The sequence below is a fragment of the Chenopodium quinoa genome, unplaced genomic scaffold, assembly GCF_001683475.1.
Source record: "Chenopodium quinoa cultivar QQ74 unplaced genomic scaffold, ASM168347v1, whole genome shotgun sequence".
Taxonomy (NCBI): Eukaryota; Viridiplantae; Streptophyta; class Magnoliopsida; order Caryophyllales; family Amaranthaceae; genus Chenopodium; species Chenopodium quinoa.
The window spans coordinates 3,766,355-3,786,979 of NW_018744718.1; the positions used below are offsets into that span (position 1 = coordinate 3,766,355).

At 35.8% G+C, this 20,625-nt stretch overlaps 3 protein-coding genes across 3 annotated transcripts; 1 reads left to right on the forward strand and 2 right to left on the reverse strand.

The window, feature by feature from the left end:
* Positions 1–1,111: 1,111 nt before the first annotated feature.
* LOC110703467 (MLO-like protein 10) lies at positions 1,112–9,945 on the forward strand. The gene is made up of 15 exons (XM_021881284.1): positions 1,112–1,862; positions 2,173–2,230; positions 2,406–2,611; positions 4,047–4,163; positions 5,371–5,431; positions 5,548–5,636; positions 6,607–6,681; positions 6,782–6,870; positions 6,987–7,036; positions 7,167–7,207; positions 7,281–7,454; positions 8,422–8,457; positions 8,577–8,644; positions 8,752–8,812; positions 9,295–9,945. Exons 1-15 carry the CDS (start codon positions 1,695–1,697, stop codon positions 9,667–9,669), a joined length of 1,668 nt encoding a protein of 555 aa, XP_021736976.1. The 5' UTR covers positions 1,112–1,694; the 3' UTR covers positions 9,670–9,945.
* A 53-nt stretch (positions 9,946–9,998) lies between these two features.
* Positions 9,999–11,123, reverse strand: LOC110703468 (RING-H2 finger protein ATL80-like). Its single transcript, XM_021881285.1, has one exon. The coding sequence runs from the start codon at positions 10,701–10,703 to the stop codon at positions 10,161–10,163; it is 543 nt and encodes a 180-aa protein (XP_021736977.1). The 5' UTR covers positions 10,704–11,123; the 3' UTR covers positions 9,999–10,160.
* Positions 11,124–13,821: 2,698 nt separating this feature from the next.
* LOC110703469 (branchpoint-bridging protein-like) lies at positions 13,822–19,868 on the reverse strand. Its single transcript, XM_021881286.1, has 2 exons — positions 17,408–19,868; positions 13,822–16,541 (listed from the first exon to the last, which is right to left on the reverse strand). The coding sequence occupies exon 1, from the start codon at positions 19,722–19,724 to the stop codon at positions 17,442–17,444; it is 2,283 nt and encodes a 760-aa protein (XP_021736978.1). The 5' UTR covers positions 19,725–19,868; the 3' UTR covers positions 13,822–16,541; positions 17,408–17,441.
* Positions 19,869–20,625: the final 757 nt, after the last annotated feature.

Sequence of the window (20,625 nt, forward strand, 5' to 3'; positions counted from 1 at the left end):
TGTCAACCAACACCTAATTTAGATTCTCGATTTATGTCCGTTTCACCACTTAAATACACAACCGATAAGAGAGTTGTTCTAATTATTTAATTAGAAGGTTAAAAAAATATTTAGGTAAGACCGCCTAAACATTATACAGAGTATGACCACTTTTTCATATATAAAAAATGTAAGAGTGGGCAATTATACCCGAAAATTCGTCGATTTTCTCCTTCATCCAAACCATATGAAGTGTTTGTTGTCTAGTACTCGTAGTAGAGTACAACTCTATACTAGTACTCAAGAAATAGTGGCCCTAAGCCCATAAGACATCAATTGACCTTGAGTGCTTTGAAATTGCCCTTTTTTTTTTTTTTGACAAGATTGTAATTACCCTTTTATTTATGAAGTTCACTTTGTTTTACCAGAAGTGGGGTAATATATTTGTGTTAGTTTTATTATCCATGATGATGCGGATATATGTATCGAACTTCTGATTAATTCATTGTTCTCTTTTTTCAAATCTTAGCTGATATTAGCGATAAAGATAACTTTAATGGCGTGTTCTATATCAAATGTAGGTGCTAATATGTTTAATGTAAACGACGTTTGTAGTAGGTGGTGATTTTGATGAATGAAGCCTAATTAAACCAAAATTCGATCCATTGACATTACTATGTGTGATTGTGTGAAAGAGTATTTCCCACAAATATGTAAATATCTAAAAATACTACAGAGTACTCGTCAATAATTATACATACTAATATACTATATGTCTATATCTATAAAAAGAGCATATCTTGCACGGGGCACTTAACATTAAGATTGTTTGATACGAAATACTCCGTAATGAATTAATAACTGTAAGCACATTAAATATTGGACATTTTGATAAGTTAAGGGTGCTTTTAAAAACAACCTTTTCCATGTTGTGTAATGGACTAATGGAGCATTTAAGACCGTAGAAATGAAAAGGGCAAAAATAATTGTCCAACCTTAAATTTGAACTTAATGGAGTAAAACTCTATTCACTTCACCTTATCTTTGCTGAATTAAAATTACTTTTGCTAAACTAAAATTATTTTTGTTGAACAAAACTATTAATCGAGAATTCGAGATTAATCCATTTTTTCCTGTATATTATTTTTTGAGGAAAAGCACAAAGGCTATCACTAAAATTGAAAAGAAATTAAGAATTTAAAAGATGTAAGTAGGTTTATCTAAATTTTAAATTAAAAGAGGTTTTAAAAAACGGGGTGCTAAAATATTTCCTTAAAAAAAAAAAAAAAAAACCGGGGTGCTAAAATATCGATGTTAGAAAAACAGACAAGTAATCCCTTCATTAAAGGAGTGAATGGCTAAAGAAACTGCCCCTACACTTTGTCACTTTCATTTGTCAAATATTTTCAACATTATGTAATTATACAATCTACGATTCCTACTTTGTAACCCTTGAACTAGTCTGTAGTCTTGTATGCTCAAAACTGTGAAATGTCCCTACTATCAGTTGTCACCCATTTTTGATGCCTCATTTTGCAACCGAATCCCCCATTACATTTTCTTGTGGACCCGCTATAATCTTGGTCATGTATGCAAATATGCAATCAATCAACCATTCAACCTGTTAAATCATTGAAATTTGAGCAGATAATTTTAAATTCTGCAAGTTTTGATTTTTTTCCATAATAACAAAATTCTGGAAAATCAAGATTTTAATGGAGAATGAAAGCCATGGTAGTAGTAGTAGTAAAAATAATAGAGAGGAAGTTGGAGATGGTGAGAGAATGCTTCATCAAACTCCAACTTGGGCTGTTGCTGGAGTTTGTGCTTTTATTATTCTCATTTCCTTCATTCTGGAAAAGGGTCTTCACAGAATTGGAACGGTTTGTCTTTTTCTCCAAATTTATACTGTTCAATGGTAGTAAAATTATTATTATTATTAATTTTTTTTTTTTTGGTGGTAATTTAAAAAATGGGGAATTTTGTTGATGGGTTTATATTATTTTCCTTCATGTGGGTGTTACAATTTGTATGTTTTGTTAAATTTGTTGAATTAGATTATATATGGTGTTGCACATTAGTCTAATTTCTACTAAAATAAGGGATTTTTTTAGTATTTTTGCTGAAATTGTGGTTGAATTTGATTAGTATTGTTGCTGAAAATCTGAAATTGTGGTTGAATTGGTTGTTCAGTGGTTAACGAAAAAACAGAAGAGGGCACTTTATGAGGCCTTGGACAAGGTTAAAGAGGGTAATTCTTTCTTTTAATCTTTTGTATTGGAGTAAAAATACTTTAATTTTTAATTCGGACAGAAATATACTTGTATATTATAGTAGAGTTTATGATAGTATTTGAATTTCATAAAGTTGTGATTGAGCTATACACTGGGTGATGTTTTTACTAAGGAGCTGTTTAATTATTACAGAGTTGATGGTCATGGGATTCATTTCACTTCTCTTGACATTTAGTCAAGGATACATTGCGAAAATCTGTATCCCTTCAAACTTTGCAGACCATATGTTACCATGTGAACTCCAAAGCCGCGACTCAGGTGAAGAAAATCGAAGGCGGCTGCTCTGGAACAAGCGCCGTGTTTTAGTATCTGGTGGCGTCTCTCATCATTGTCGTAAGGTATGATTGTTAAGTCGTGGTATACTGGTATGTTAATGCTTTTGAAAGTTGATTGATTAACTTTCTTAAGGAAAGATAGTAAGATACTGATGTCATAGCTATTTCTAATGGTGAATTGGTGATTATGGTTTGCTTTGATATATACATTGACTCTATGGCGATTATGATAATTAGAGTGGTTAATTCGAGTGACATGTTGCAGTTACCCAAGTACCCAACTAGGTGCTAGATTGCATTTGTTCAGCAAGCTATTCTTGTCGGTTTATAAAGCCTATTTAAATCCGGGTTTATTTGTAGTTGACTGACCTTTATTTTATTTATATTAAGTATCGTGCGATTTTAGTATGATTTTTTATGTACTCCATACAAGAGTACTTCAATCATGAGTTTACAATTTTAAAATCTGTTTTGTTTTTTGTTTGTATATGTAGAAATTCCAAGTACCTAGGTTCTGTTCTTGAATTTAATAACCTTTAATAAGAGATGAAGTTAATTCATTGTTTCATCTCTTGCTGTCTACAGATAATTGTTAAGTTGTCCCAACTATACTACTACTCGTATAAGACACTTTATAGTTGTTGGTCCATTCCCATACGGGCCATACCCTATCCAGGATCCCGTATTAAATCCTAGTTTATGCCGATTCCTCTCTCTGTTTACAAATGAACATAAAATATTCAAGTACCACTTGTTTCTGGACCAAGGGAGTAACTCACTAGATTTAGCATTTTGTAGCACAACCTTGGATGTATATTTGGACTGCATTTCAAATATGTGCAGTAATTCTGAGTGCTGGTACCATTTCTTGATTGCCTCAGTGATACTACATTACTATGAATCTATGGCACTGGGTGTACTCATCTTAAATAATCTGGCAAAATTTGAAATTTACTTTGAGCTTTTCTGATTACCTTGTTAGACACAATTTGTAATGAGTATTATTTGTTCAATAGTTGCTCTTTCGTTTCATGTTTTCTGTGTTATATCTCGGAAGGGTTCAACAATTGTAGTGATTAGATAGTTATTGAACTATACTTTACCTGTTGATCTCTAGAGTCTTGCCAGTCATTGACACCAGCAGAATAAATTATACTTTGTACAATTTGAACCAACCAACACTACTTAAGAAATAGGCGGGAGGCTTTTATAGAAATGCTACTATTTAATATTATTATGAGACTAAAAGCCAGTATATTCTAGAGATTTAATCTTAATTTGGAACAGTAAGACATATTTTCAGTATGAGCTCATTTGCTGCAGCTTCAGTCTGCTGACTGCACCAATAAGCAAGATTCAATCATCTCAAGTCTAGTAGCTTGTTACTTAAAACTTTTTGTCTTTATCCTTCCTATCATTTGGTTAGGTTACGTAAACTGTCTTTTTCTTTATTACTTCCTATTACTTACTCCAACACTACTCATTTTTCTGCTACCAGGATCAAGTGCCACTTATTACAGTTGATGCTGCTCATCAGCTACACATTCTCATATTCTTTTTAGCTGTCTTTCATGTGCTATACAGTGCAGCAACAATGATGCTTGGAAGGCTGAAGGTAAGTTGACTAATACCAGTCTGTTCCTTGCCAGAAATTTATTTATTTAAATTTTTGGGGTGATTGTGTTATGAATTTGAAGATGAAATCAAAACAGAACACATGATTTTTCTACCCTCATAGCTCTATCCGTAGAGTCTTTGAGCTCGGGTCCTAAACTAAAACTTCATTAATGGAGGTAAGAGAAAATCTCTGAGTTATTACAAGTGTACGAATGAAGAAGAAAGCAAAAAGAAAGAATAAATGTGAAACGCTAGGTAGCAGTAGTATTTATACTACTTTGCTACTTATTACAATGAATATGCTTAAGGTATTTATTACAGCTGGCACTATTGTAACTAATTCTCAACCACCTCGAGCTGACGTGTCAAAAGTGGTTGTGGCATAATTCTCTGAATGTAGGTGCATTATAACTTCAGTAGACCATCATATATTTCACAGATTGTTCATATGCTAGCTGCAAAAGTACCTGTAAAATTGTTTTTTGTGAGGTCTCAATAGTGTCATTACCTAATCAGGAAAGCTCTGCACCAAGCTGTTGTTATTGTTGTTTTTAGGAGAGAACTGGGACTAAAAGGTTGGATTCCAAAACTTAAATTGAAACGACAGTAATAAGCAAGCTAATAGTGATAGATGACCAAAGTCGATGCTTGTATCCATCAACGACGATGATAATGACCTGACTGCAACTGCCAATATAACCAATCAACCCAAGTTACCCAACACTACTCATGAATGAACAGCTCAAACCTTTTTAAAGATGACTAGGGGTTTATGTGGCCAAAATAGGAATTTTTGATACCATGCTATCACGTTTGAACTGTAGTTTGGGGATTAATTTTGGAAAATTTGGAGTGGGTAGATCCATCTGTGCTAGCATGTTTGACCAGCGATTTTGTAATTTCAATGTCCATCGTTAGATCATTTGAATAGAAGTGACGAGGTTCTTGTAGTGCCTTATCGGCTACATCAATGAAATTATGCATGGCGCTGGGTTTTGACTGATGGCCCAGAGTCACTTGTATTCACATGTCCCTGTTCATTATTGGAAATTCCTGCTTCTCAGAAGATTTCCTTTATTCTATGTTTTATTCCTGTGGTTAACTGACTTTTTAACTGTTGATTCTTTTGGAAAAAATCAGGGTAGCTGATCATACTAAATATGCGTCGTTTGTTGATTCTCCCCACTATAACGCTTTTTCTGCAGATAAGAGGCTGGAAAGTATGGGAGTATGAGACATCATCAATTAACTATGAGTTAAGGAACGGTACATTATTTCTTCCCCCTGAGGGATGCATGAACTGATTATTTATTCTTTATTTTCTCTTCTTGTTTCTCCATGACATGTTTATGACTGTGTGTTTTATTGCCAATATGTATTAGATCCTTCAAGATTCAGGCTCACGCATCAGACAACTTTTGTAAGAACACACAACAGCTTTTGGACAAGGATCCCATTCTTCTTTTATGTGGTAAGCAATAGAAACTTTGGATGAATTATTGAAAGAGAGTAGATATCATTTAATGTAAATCTTTCCAGTTTTGATTTAGTGCTTAAGCATATATCATCAGAAAGAGAGGTGAATTAATCTGTCCTTTTAAATGCGCACAAAGGATTTATCAAAATATTACTCCCTCCATTTCAGCTCAGGATAACATTGATAAGGGGCAGAGAGATTAAGGAGGGAGAAAAGTAGATAGGAAAAATGGGTAAATGTAGAAAATTCACTTCATTTGTTACCCTGAGTTGGGATTCTTGGGATGAAGGGAATATATTCTTCAATATTTCTTCCTTCCATGCTGTCAGTCACAACGCGTAAGAGCATTCATGAATCATGATTGAGATCTAGCCTTTTCTGATCCGACGCCTGTGCATGTGGAATACTCTCTAGCCCTTTGCTCCTGAATAATCGGTCACTAGCCTTTGCATAGAGTTAGTTGGACCATTTGTTGAGTTTTATTTTTCCTTTCGTTGTTGTTGTTGTTGTAAATGTAGATCATTATTGTAAATGAAAATGTAATGTAAAAAGAGAGAGTGAGTCCAAAGGAGTGGTAAGTACCAAAAAATATAAAGTATTAGCGGTTCTTTTCTTTAATCAGGTGTTGCAAATCTGGGACGGAGGGAGTAATACAGATTCAAAAGCAAGAGGATGTTAAAGGGTGAAGAAAAGTTGGAAAGTGTTTTTTGAAAGTCAGATGCTTGAATGTTTTCCTCAAGTTTTTTAGCTTATAGAGGATTGTAGTTGCAGAATAATTAAGTGAGATATTCAAAAGGAAGATTAAACTTTAATAGGAGGATTTTGTAAATGTTTGCTTGGCTGAAAGTCGAGGACCTGTTATGCTCCTCTTGTTCATCGTATTATTGCTACATTAATCAGCTGTTTACCACAAGGTCATACCTTAACTACTAGCACTGTAATTTCTCCTTTCATAATCTTGCAGGGATGTTTTTTTCGCCAATTCTACAGATCAGTTACTAGGGCTGATTACATGACATTAAGAAATGGATTCATAACCGTGAGTGCCTCTTAATATTTTATTGATTGGAGCTGTTTTACTCTCATTCATATATAATCTTCCTTACCTAATTCTGATTTCTGCTTGGTATGGCTTTTAGGCTCATATAGCTCCAGGATGCCAATTCAACTTCCAGAAGTATATCAAAAAGTCATTGGAAGATGATTTTATAGTGGTTGTTGGTGTCAGGTGAAGTTTTACATATGGAGTAGTTGATATGTGTTCTACAAATTTAAACCTTCATTCATCATTTAATGTCAAATTTAAATCTTTTAACATTTCCTTAAAATTTATGTTATTTGCAGTCCAGTTTTATGGGCATCTTTTGTGATTTTCTTGCTTCTAAATGTCAAAGGTGAGCCACTATTCTGTATTCGATTCTCCATGTATCCTGTCTAGAAGCCACAATTCAAGGACGGAGCTACTATCGATTTTTTATCTGCTTACTGATTACTCTTCTTCCACTGGTGCTGTTGCATTTCCAGGATGGCACACACTTTTCTGGGCTTCTATACTGCCGCTGATGGTAAGACATTGTTTTCAGAAATGAATTGTGAAATGGTACCAGAGGAACTTTCTAAGACTACAGTTTGCATTAGGTTATATTAGCTGTTGGAACAAAGCTGCAAGCCATTCTGACAAGGATGGCTTTGGAAATCACAGAGAGGCATGCTGTGGTCCAAGGGATTCCTCTTGTGCAAGGTTCAGATGAATACTTTTGGTTCTCGCGGCCTCAATTCATTCTTCATCTCCTCCATTTTGCTCTGTTTCAGGTATAAACTATGTCTTAGTGTTTTATCACACACGTATCCTACAAAGCATATTGAATTTTGCTTTTCAATGGAAGTCTTTATTACAAAAATTTCAGATGTCATTGTCGATGATGACATTATTATACATCATCATCTCAAAATGTAGGCTGAACTTCAGGGTATGCATGTTCATTCGATCAAAAGACTCTCCTGTCTTTTGTCTCACATTTTCTGTAGTGTGGATTCAATCAATCAATCAAAGCCTTAATCCCATAAGTGGATTATTATTGGATTTTTTCTTTTTTTTTTGAGAAGAGGATTATTATTGGATTGGCAAATACAAATTCACTGCATTACTGTTGACAAGAGTAATGTGCCAAATGGGTTGGTTTAATTTTTCGGGTTTGAAGTGTATATGTGTATGATGTATATGGATTTGCATGATGATGAAGCTTTGGATCGTAAGGGATGGAGGAGGAAGATTTATGTCGATGACTACACGGAATAATCAAATTTAGTTCATGTAGCCGACCCCACTTATGAGATTAAGGCTTTGATTGATTGATTGAAGTGTATATGTGTACCAATTTTAAATGTGGCTTTCAAGTTCTTGAGTATAAATTTGCAGGGTTTGGGTGTTGAGTCGTTTCATGCTCAAAATTTTTGCCAGTGGGTTGAATTTGGTTCAGGTTGGTCAATAACTTTTCACAGGTTTTCAAGATTTAAAGTTAGTTTTGGGTGGGTTGCTGGCAGGCCAGTGTTCGACAGTTCTAAATAAGACAAGAGGCTTGTGCATTGCTTAGTACTTGATATAGCTTTGTAATATCAAGTTATGGTAGATTATTTTCTTTAGCATTGCTTCTTAACATACGATTTTATAAATCATAAATTGCTACTTTAAAGCTGTTGAGCATTTAAAATATGTTTTTGCATGGAAACTGTTTATCTGACGAGGACATATTCTGCCTTTTGGTTTCATATTCTGCAGAATGCCTTCCAGATAACATACTTCTTGTGGATACTGGTATTAATTTAACATCCTTTGAAATACTAGTATACTACTCGACCCAAATTCACCAAATTTCAAAAGATCATAATGAAATACTGATTTTTTTTTCCCCTTACTTTTTACTTTGGTTGTAGTATGAATTCGGATTGAAGTCCTGTTTCCATGATAGACACATCTTTGTGCTTATTAAAATAATTATCGGGTAATGTCTCCATAAATTCTGGTAACTCCGCATGAAAATCATAATTTGTAATTTGTGTTACATCATCTTCTCTCTTTGGATTAATGGAGTATAACTTGGGATTACAGGATTGGTGCTATGGTTCTTTGCAGTTATAGTACTCTTCCACTCTATGCTCTTGTGACCCAGGTATCATCATACTTTCTTTTGCTTACCACTTCCTCTTGAACAACCAAAAAACAAAGCTTTAAGTCACTTAAGCTTTGTTGTAATCTAAATCTAACACAAATGAGCCCGAGAGTTAGTGTGACTATGATTGATTGATTTTTGACAAGATTATGTACAATAGGAGTATGATCCGATTTAATTAGACCCAAACCTTACAACCTGTAATGATTTATTACCTACATGTGACTCAAATTCGATACGAATAATTGGTTTTCCTTCTCTATTCAAGGTTTCTCTACTCTACATTACTCTTTATTTCATCCTAAAATGTCTAGTTTCACCCATCAAAAATTTTGTTAAGACCTGACAATTGGACATACCTTTATCTTTAATTTACATTAGTTGTCAGTTCTTAGTAGCTATCCCCCAGTCTGAAAATCATAGTTGATGTTAGATTTTAGAACAGCCTCAAGAATGAAACTTGGTGATAAAAACTTTGGCAGATGGGATCAAACTTGAAGAAGTCCATCTTTGATGAGCTAACATCCAAAGCTCTTACGAAATGGCACATGGGAGTTAAGAGGAAGCAAGAGGAGACCACAGAGAAGTCTCCTTCTACCCAAACCCTGGGAGGAAGCTCCAAGAGCTTAAGGAATTCCAAGAGGCGGCACTCATCTGGCCCCACCCTACACCGATTCATGACAACAGGCCACTCAACGCATTTGCCATCCTATGTTGAGCTTCATGTGACGGATAGTGAAGGTGATGAGATAAGTAAGGTTGATGATAATCACGGGGAGAGTGAAATGGCTTTATTGTCTACTAGGAAGGAAATTAAGCAGGGAGACGACCTGTTTGACAAGCCCAGCCCGAATTGACAGTAGCGGTGAAGTTAGTTGATTGCTACCCATGTAAACAGCCTACACAGGTATTATAGACTAATTTTTCCTTAATTTTGATAGTTTGGTTTTATTAAGGCCAAATACAAATGTAATGCTTAAGAGGTTTGTTTATTAGTAATTTAGTAGGGCACTTCAGTCTTTACTCTTCAGAAAGGTGAAAGGAAGAACATGGATTGTACTAGCGTTTCTTGTACATCTTACATACTATTGTTTACATAATGAGGCAGTACATAGTTGCATTCCCTTGCAATATATTCACTCTGCTTTTTTTTTTTTTTTTTTTTTTTTTGGACGTGAAAGTTTGATGGTGGAGTATAATTTGACACTGTAACCTAAAATTTTTATCTATTGTACCACTTTGAAAACTTGCAGAGTGGCAGTGGTAATAGAATTCTCTCTTGTAAGAGATCTTATTTTATGAACAGTATATATACTACTTGTATGATATTGTAGAGTAAGATGCTAAATTAAGGTAAGAAATCAGCTTCTTGCTGTTGAAACACCACAGATACACCGGTCTTGCAGGTCTGGCACTGGTTAACAACAACCAGCGTTTGACGGCAGGAAGGGCAGCTGGAGGAATGGGACCCGATCAACCACGTGTCAATACATTCAACATGGAACACGTGGGAACATCCTGGGAATTCCCTAACCTCCTCTCCTTCCACAAACTCAGCCAAACAAATCACACACTCTGATGCTGCTTTATCATTCTCACTTGTAGCCGCATCAGCAGCAGCTGTCAGACTGCCAGACTCAAAGACCTTTCTAGGGAGCGAGTCAATGATCTCCCTCTTCAAGCATTCGTTGGGAACCACTTCATCAGTAGTTCCCCGCGTAGTAGGAGGCTGAGGGCAGGGCCACACGCAGCGGGTTACTGCCATGAGTCCCATTACACAAATGAGGGCACAGAGAATGCAGGTTATGATGATCAGCATGTTCGAGTTTACTGAGAATGCTGCTTTTGCTGTATTGAGGTGTGAGAATTTTCTATTGATGTTAATTTCCATAAATTGCAAGGCGATACTTTGGAGCAATAACTGTATGTCTATATATAGGAGTAGGGCAGTGGATCAAGTGAAGTTAGCTTTTTTGAGGATTTTTGAAAGGAAAATAGAAAAATAAAAACATTTGCATCCTAATAATTGTGAATTTAGTCAACTTTTAGAAAAAAAAACAAAGTAACCCCTATAACACTGATCGAGTATCCTATAATACCGATCGAGCAAAATTTAAAACATTGACGAAGTAACCCCTGTAACATTGACTGAGTAACCTCTATAACATTAACGAATTAATCCCTATAATGAATGGCCACACCGTTATAAAAACCAACAATTTTTTTATTTTATTTATTTATTCAAGTTTATTACTTAAACTCTTACACTCTATACTTTGCTAGGAGCAAGGACTGTCTAGGTTATTAAATGTAGTATAGAATATTCATATATACTCCTATGTTCTTATAAATTACTTGCTTTTGTACTTTAACAATTTTTCAGATTATTCTTCGGTAATTGACTATGTTTTGTGATTTATATGTAGCAAAATTTTAGTTACATAAAATTTTGTTAGATTCATTTCAAAATATTTTGTTGAATATCAACTTTCTATAATTTTTACTTAACTTATATGCCAATATATATTTTTTAATGAGAATGCTTCTAAAAAAAGATAAGTAATTTTTTTTTTTTTAAATTTTCATTTTGGTAAGGTATCAATGATACGGGTAACACAAATTCTCCAAAAAGGCGGGTGTGCGTTAATTTATTGTAAGACGAGTTAAAGTTATCTTAAAAATATTTAAAGTTTCTAATAATAAATTTCATCTTACGAAAAAAAAAAAACTTATAATGTATTAGATTAATCATATTAGCCTTTATAGTATGTAATCATGAATTTATAAGAAATTACACATTAAAATAAAATTCAAACCAACGACAAATTAAAAGTTATCCTTTAATGGGTTAAAGTTACCATAAAAATCCATAGTAATTGTTTCCTTCAAAATATTGTATTAATGAGATGCAAAATTTGGGTTAGACATTTTGGTTTTTTTGTTTTTTTTTGGGTAAAGTTAGACATTTTTTTGCCATGTGCATTCTATGTGTGATGTGGTTAAGAAGTCCTTAGTCTTAGACAGGACAAGAACCGGTAATGATGAAAAGGATTAAAGTGGGAAACAACATTGAAGTGATAAACATGTTTTTCTCTTTTGTATCCTTTGTAATGAAGAAATTGTATAGAGTATTTTACTTTGGAAAACAAATAGATGGGAGCATGGGACAATTGAAAATTGCAAATTAAGCTAAATTTTTTTTGTACTTTTTCTGTCTATTTTCTTAAGTTTAACATTTCGTCTTTGTCGTCTGTCATGGTTTTTTAAAATGCAATAATATTTCTTTCTCCTATTATGTGAACATAAATTATTTCACTCTTATATCAAAACCATGTTTTCATAGGAGGACAATATATACACCAAGTGAGTAGTACTTTGTAAGTGATAATATCGTCCACCAACTCATATTAAGTTGGGAGCAGTTTTCATCTTTGATTTTCAACCTACCCTTTTCTTTCTTTTTTTAGGTATTTTTGACTGAATACCACTTTTGGTCTTTTATGTTTCATCACTTCACACGAGAGACACGTCCTCCATGTTCGTCCATATTCAATTTATATGAAATGGTATTATCGTTGTCAACTTTCATCCACTTTTCTCAATAATAATTGTAATAATAATCAAAAGTAAGATTGAGAGCAAAAAGAAAACAGAGAAAGAGGTAAGAATATCCCATGCATGAAATTTTCACGTCATTAAACATAATCTAACGCAGCCTCATAATTCTCATGTCATGCAATGATGCAACTCTCATATAGGTGCATATGTGCTCGTACTCTACGGTCTTGAGAGAAAATTAGTCTAACTTTACATATCTTTCCGTTCTTAATATATTGTGCTCATACTACATCTTCAATAATTAAAAAGAGCATGACATTATTACTGTATGAGTAGAAGCATATTAATTTGCATTAACAGAACCTTTTTTTAAAATGCGACAGTACTCCTCAACAATAAGAACAATAATTAATTTAGATGTTTTCTGTCCGAAATATTAGCTGTCCAAATTCGGTTAGATTGATTTGGGTTAGACCAAGTTAAAATGCCTGAAATATTAGCTGTGATCAAGATGAACAATACGAGTCACAAGTGATTGCTTCTTAAAAGTTAAATTAACAAACTATCGTTCCCAAAACTGCAAGCATAAAATGAAGTTACTTTTTACCAGGTTTAAAGATCATAGCATGTTTTCTCCCGGTGTTACTCGACACCTTGTCCATGTATTTTACAAATTAAATACATACATAATTTCCCGCCAAAAGATCACAAGATAGTATAATACTCGTAATAATTTGGTAATAATTTGGGGCAAAGTAAACATCATAAACATGTGTCCATAGTTCATAAAAAAAAAAAGCTCTACGATTCAAATTCAACCAGATATAAAGTGCAGGGCTTCAAAATATGGAAGCAGACTAATCCTAGTGCGCGAACTCCCTCAATAATAACAGTAACACTTCCCAGGTGTCCTAGAAATGGCTTCAGATGACTCAAGAGCAAAGCAATAGGCACTACTCTGTATCATGTAAGTGGGAAACAATCAAAGTGGCAAACTGGCCGCCATTGGTCCCTATTATTTACCAGGTTACGTAATTAAATGTCTTTCAAGCCCCCCTCCAACGATTCAACGAAACTACACATATGCAGATGCACCAAGGGAGAAAATCCCTTTAGAAAACTACCCCCAGTACCTCTCTTCCACACCACTATCGCCATCAGAAAGGAGCAAAGCGTCTCCATGTTGCCCAAACAGCATGTACATGACAACATGCACTCAAGAATCTAGTATACTTACTACACTTACCAGAACATAAAGGCCAGTTTGACTACTTGTACCAACAACTCAACCAAGGTCTTACGTAGTTTTCACCTGTATTCTGTGGACACTAATGACAGCAACAGGCAACAAGTATAAACCACAAGAAGTCTTACAATCTCAGGAATACATGATAAAATCAGAAAAATAAATAACAAAGCACGCCATCACAAATTCACAACATAGCCAAAGGTTAAACAAGAAAACTAGACACAGTTTTTCACAAAAGTGAGGATAATTCATAATTTCAAATGCAAAGCATAAAGCAGCTACCTCTAACAAAATTCCTACAAAAAAACAAAAAAACAAAAAAAAAAAAAAAAAAAAAATCTGCCTACCAGACCCATATCCTAGTAGCAATAGATGCTTGTATCAAGCCCACACCACAACCCCCAAATCCGAATAAATATTAGAATTTAAAAAAGAAAAAAAAAACCCAACCCTTGGCCTTCTTATCGATACCTAGCAGTTCAACATCACCCCCTAATTAAATCCATTGTTCGCAATCAGACGAGAATACCAACTTCTTCAAAGGATGAGGTTAACAGATGTCCAGCAGATTAGCAACAGCAGCATACTCCTTTTGAAGGCCTCCTACCCCCTGACATACTATACTAGTTGTACAAAGATTAACATAGACATATTATCAGCCAAAATATTAGTAGGTTATTTTTAGAAAATTTTCAACACTAGAAATTCTAGAAGGAGATAGAAGGCTGATGATATTATCAGTCAAATATCAATAGATCAACAAGAACAAAAAAGGTTCTGTAACATCAGGACATTCATCAAGGATTATAATCACACACATATGAAGGTAAAATAAGAAAATGCCATCTAATATTAATAACTTGGTAGACTAGCCCCACAACAAAAGAACAGTTGAATAAAACCCTATACAAGTAATAGAAACCAGTCACGAAGTAACATATAATAACAAGCAAGAAGGAAAACAAGGCACAGAATAAATTAGCAAATAACAATTTTTGATGTTTCACCACACTCAAAAAGGCACAAGGTGAGATCTCTAGGTCACCACAAAGTCAACAAGTGAGATAAGGATCAGGAACAAAGATCAAGGAGAGTGAGTAGTAAAACAGCTTATTGATGGACTATATACTACGCACAACATGCAAAAATCATGTAGTAGTTCATGGCCTAAAAAACTATCACGGTAACTGGAACATGTCAGTGTGTGTGCTCGTGTACGTGTATACAGTATGCCCATTAACTCAATCAAATGATTTCCACTTGATATTTTAAAAGTGTAATCAGATCGTCAATGGGGGAAAATTTTAGAAATAGGCAGGTGATTGGCATAAGAAAATGAGAAGGCAGAAAAACCAATCAAAAGATCAATGCTCGTATTTCATCAATTATACCTACAAAATCTACATACCAGACAAAAGAACATCTAGAATTTGAAGCTGAAGGCTCACTTTGACAACAAAAGAAAGCAATGAACACACATAACAATATCAACCATTGCATGTACACTTGTACATGGTTCAGCTTGATACTATGTAAGGAAGGTGATTGGAGGATTACAAACTAGGCCAGTTTATCTAGAACACCTATGACAATGAAATTAAGGCTATAAGAAAAACAGGCCACCTAAGTGACAAACAAAGAAAAGCCTTAGTTCTGTCACATCATGCTATGCCTACCAACAAAGATGAATTCACAAGGAAAGGACATTCCAAGAGCACAATATATGCTATGACAGCAATATGACTCATAACACCCTCCTGCAAAATGAAAGCTACACAGCCCTCAGAACTATTCAAGGTTAACCTGATAATTACGGAATCCAGATTCAATTTCCATACAAATATGAGACAACATGCTGTTCCATACCCTTAATATGAACATTAAATGATGTAGTTCTTTAAACATCTCATTCTCCCTTTCATCGATGACTCTAATGTACCTTACCTATCCTTATAATACTTCTCTAAATCTCAAGTTTCTCAACCACACAAGTCTATACCAAAATTATCACTGGTTGTCTATCCTAATAGTATATCTTCTCTAGGTATCACCAATACCCAGGGAATGATCAAACCTCAAAGGGTATAACTTCTGTAGAGACTTCTACTAAAATTAATGAAGCATAACAGTGGAATTATAACATAATCTGAGCTATCATAGTACGTCTAGAGTGGTGTAGAATCGGACTAATTATCAATAACTAGAAGTAGAATTTATGAAGTCACACAATTCATTGGATCATCCAAAAAGCAGCAACATTCTCCCTTGCAGAATCCAAGCATACAACCACAAGGAATTGCTATTTAACCTGCCAATAACAGCTCAATAATTACATTAGCAATGTCACCTGGCATGTGAAAAAATCAATGGCTTGGGTAGATTTATAAATGTCAAGTAATCAAAAACCCCCAATAGGAGCCTTTTCCATCCTGCAGGAACAGCTACCTGATAGGGCATGAGAGGCTCAGAACATACCAGCAGTGAGCAGCATGGTCAACAAGAAAACTTCCACCACAGTGAGGAACACGTGGTAATCACTTGAAAAAAATTAGGATATTAAGAAAATGTATGAAGATGAAACATTATAGTTGACAAAAAAAAAATACAAAACAGGATCAGCAAGTCTTATCCAGGTAACATATTAGCTATCTTGACAGCAAAAATAATATCAAACAAAAATAGAAGCAGATCCATGAATGCCATGAAATCCCAGTACAGAGAAGTCCTGCATAAGAAAACGTAAAAATAGATGAACTTCAGAGTTGCTAGTATAATAGAGGCTGGAGGAGCTCAACTTGTATCCCATGTCTCTGCAAATGTCATAACAGTACAGCAAGGTTAAAGAGGTGAGTCCTAAACTTCCAACAAGTCATGGCAATATGTAAGAAATCAGGTTCACAAGAGCTCCAAGAAACATGATGCCTGTCAAGAATATTACAACAATAACAATGACAAAGGTTAGCAAACAAAAATATGGAAACAAGCCAAAAGATACAGCAGCATGGACACATTCTATGAAAAAACTTCCCACCAAGTTAATATGATACTAGTACAAAAGAAGCGTATAGATCTACCAGAAGCAGAAATGGACACCGACAGACAGCAGAAGCTGAGAACTGCACACCAAACTTCATGACAAACCACAGTGAAGAATTGACAAGGATAAGATGTCAAAAAATAGAGAAAATTAAATTGAAAGGATTCATAAAACAAACTCACAATCCTCTCTTCAACACTATCATCTTAACTACCAAGTCAAAGTTTCCTAAAATATCTGCCTAGTTCCTTCCACAATACTTAACAGATCAAATTCCTCAACCTACTGTGATACTGTCTGTCTAGTCACTACACTTAAATTAGCACGAGTTTCATGAAAAAACGAGGGCCTCTATGGCCCTCTCCTCAAACTGCTCTCTCTAAAGAACTTCATCTCCTGTAATGGATGATAATAAACAAACTGCTGTCCAACTCATTGAAGAGTTAAAAACGATACTGTAATACTTCAGCCTGATTTCAATTCACGGCATCTTAATTAAAAGACATAAATTTCAGCACAGTATAAATCTTCCAACACTCAATATTTACAAGGTATATGACAATGCTATGGACAAATCTATCTTACATTTTACAAATCCAAAGAAGCTGAGATATTATTCAGCTAGAAAGCTATTGCAGAGAGGATTAGTTGCAGGAAACAAATTCTATAGTTGTCAGCCCAATATAGTAAAAGATAGCTAAGCAAAACATAATTAGCTGTAAATTGAACAATATAAGATAAGTATCAATACCTCATTGCATTTAAGCAGTAAGCCAAAACCAGAATTATTTCATCTCTGCCATGAACTTCTCATACTCCATATCTACTCCCTGGGTTGACTGTTCTGAAGCTGATACAGGTGGTGCTGGAGGATTTGAAGCCCATGGGACATTCTGCATGTTTTGTGGCTGATCAGCAGGAGGTGGGGGAGGAGGTGCTCCATAATAAGGTGCATAGCCATAAGAAGGTAAGTAGGCAGGTGGTGCAGGCGGTGCCAAAGTAGCTGCTGAACCATATACACTAGATGTAGGGGGTTGACCAGATGTGCTACTCTGAGATTGCACACCAGGCGGGAAATTTTGGTGTGCATCACCAGGAGGCACAGTTTGTGTGGAAGTGCTACTTGGAACAGACGGAGGAGGATACTGAACACCATAAGGAGACACAGACTGATTCTGCATAGGAGGATAATAACTTGATCCAGGTGGTGGAGGGGGATAGGAAGCATAAGGAGGGGGAGGGACAGGTGGCCCCCAAGGGACAGGAGTACCGTAGCTCCCAGGAGCAGAGCTACTCAGAGGCCCACCAGATGTGAATTGCTGAGACGGAAAAGCGCCTGGAGCTTGATTTGCAGCTGGATATGGTGGCATTGCTGGAGCAGCAGGAGGCTGGGGAGCGGTGGGTTGAGGAGGTTTCCCAGCAACTCTAACTGCAATAGTCCGGCCATCTAAACGATAGCCATTCATACCGTTAATGGCAGCATTGGCCTGTTCAACACTGGAATACTTCACAAAACCATACCCTTTACTCAACTGAGTAACACGGTCCTTTATAACCTTAGCCATCACAATCTCACCAAAAGGAGTAAATAGGCGTATCAAGCCATCGTCATCAAGCGTAGGTGGCAAGTAGCCAATATACAAGTTGGTATCATCATAATCTTTAGGTTTACTAGGATTAGAGCCCAAACCCGCATGTGCGCTACTGGCATTACTGCTACTCTGCCAAGGTGGATTGCTTCCAGCACCACCAGACCCAACAGGGGACGAAGAATCTTCAGCTTTGGCCAAAGAATCAGGGACTGTACCTCCTAACTCTGCCAAAAAGTTGCGGTACTCATCATCCATCTTCTTCCCAGTTGTCCCCTTAACTGGACAATCAATAGTTGGATGTCCACCATCACCACAAATTTTACACAGCACATCACTCTTAAAGGTTGAAGTCCTCGAAGGACACGCATACTGTCGGTGACCAGGCTCACCACAAAGCCTACAAAACTCTTCATCTCTAATAGTCCCATTCAAAGCAGCAAGCTCCCTTAACTGCTGCCTCTTATGCTCATTAAGCACTTCATCCACCGGCTGCAATAGCTTCTCCACCATAGCAGCAGCAGCCTCAAGTGATTCAGGCGTATCAGCCTCAACCAAAACATGTAAATCCTCATTCTCCGAAGGATCAGGTTTCAAATTCTGCTTCTGTTGCAACCTCCCTTCTTTAACAGAACCCTTACCCCGAATCACAATTTTCGCCCCTGTCTCCTTCTCCATCCGTTTCTGAGTATTCCCTCTCGGTCCAATAATCAAACCAATGAAATTATAACCAGGGAACTCCTTCTGAGGAATATAAAGCTTCTTATGAAGCTTGGGAGGCCGGTAATCAGCTGGAGGCTTAAAAGCCGGGTTTTTCTTAATAATCTGCGATATAATCTCCTGTCTCTCTCTATTCAATTTCTCACGAGCACGATACTCCCTAGTATTAATTCTAATTCCCATATTATCGTAAACTGGTTCGGGAGACGGGGATCTAGCCCCTTCAGGTCTATCATCTAAAGGCAATCCAGATTGCAATTTCCTACTAATTTCAAGAAGTCTACTATTAAGAGATTGAACTTCAGGGTCAAATTCAATACCTCCCATGAAATCAGGCAACTGATACGCCGGCTTCGGCTCGTCATCCGCCCAACGCGATTTCCTTTTTCTTCCGGCACCATCTCCGGCAGCAGCGGCAGCAGCTCCATCATCCGAAGACGGCGGCGGGTCCCACCTACTCCGGCGTTTTCGACGGCTAGTCGTCTCCTCTTCGCCGCCAGATTGATCTCTGTCGGCCGTAGTAGTCCCACTTTGGGTTTTCGGCAAAGATTCACTCACCCCATTTCCATTCTGGTGATTGTTGTTGTTATTGTTCTGAAACAGCGAAGAATCTAGGGTTTGATGGTCAGATTGAGTGGGAGCTAGGGTTAGGGTTTGGTCGTTGAGTTCTTGGTAAGAAGCCATGGTTTGGTGAGGAGGTTGAGAAGAGTAGGAATCTAAAGATTGGGGTAAAGATTCAGAGAGATTTTGAGCTTCCATTGATGAAGATTAATGGCGTGAATCGAAGAGATTGAGTAGAGAGGATCCAGAAAAAAAGAGGGAAAAGTGAAGAAGAAATGAGAGAGAGTTTGTTGGTTTGTTTGAAGTGAAAGTGAATGGAGTGTATTCGATTGAAGAATTTAGGGTTGGATTAAAAAACAGTTGTCAACTTTAAGGCGGCATATCCAATTACTTTTCGGATATCCAAGATATCTTGCTTTGGGCTATACGGGTTAACGGGTACCCATAATAGGATTTCTTTACTCCGTACTTCTATAGTATTCGTGAAATATGGCATATATTTTATACTTCTGTATAAACAATTTAAGTTCAGCGGAAATAATTTCAGTTTTGTAAAAATAATTGATATGCTTGACTTTTTTGATCAATCATAAACTCCCTCAAAAAAAAAATATATATAATGTTAATAAGCTGTTGATTTATTTTAATTTATATTATTGGAATATTAAGTATTAATAATGGAGGGAGTAGTAGATAACGAAAAAGGCTTCTTTAGATCACAACTTCGAAAAAGTTAACCCAACTTGGTAGTGCTTCAGCCAGGAAAAAAAAACCGAAAGGGTAGAGAATCCTTGCCAACTAATGCACCTAGAGGGATTGATATCATGATCTTTACCAATAGATCAAGTACTACTTGGTGTGTATTAGGAACTGAGTGTTTAGAGTTAGATTCACGTGATTATAAGTTATGTTTATTTTATTCGACTCATTTAGACTTATCTTTAATAATTTAACTTGTATATATTTTCATTATTTGAACTTATGGGCAATTATACAATTTAAAGTCATTCAAACTTATTTTCAATATAACATCACTTATTTGTGAGTGTGAATCAGGTCGTGATACTCGATTCTTGTGAAATCAAGATAAATCAAATTC

Bases quoted from the DNA above. Each gene is read 5' to 3' on its own strand.
- LOC110703467 (XM_021881284.1), top strand. From the start codon at position 1,695: ATGGAGAATGAAAGCCATGGTAGTAGTAGTAGTAAAAATAATAGAGAG. The intron at 7,208-7,280 runs GTAAGACATTGT...AGTTTGCATTAG, and splicing joins CTTCTATACTGCCGCTGATG to GTTATATTAGCTGTTGGAAC. The intron at 8,813-9,294 runs GTATCATCATAC...AAACTTTGGCAG, and splicing joins TCTATGCTCTTGTGACCCAG to ATGGGATCAAACTTGAAGAA.
- LOC110703468 (XM_021881285.1), bottom strand. From the start codon at position 10,703: ATGGAAATTAACATCAATAGAAAATTCTCACACCTCAATACAGCAAAA.
- LOC110703469 (XM_021881286.1), bottom strand. From the start codon at position 19,724: ATGGAAGCTCAAAATCTCTCTGAATCTTTACCCCAATCTTTAGATTCC.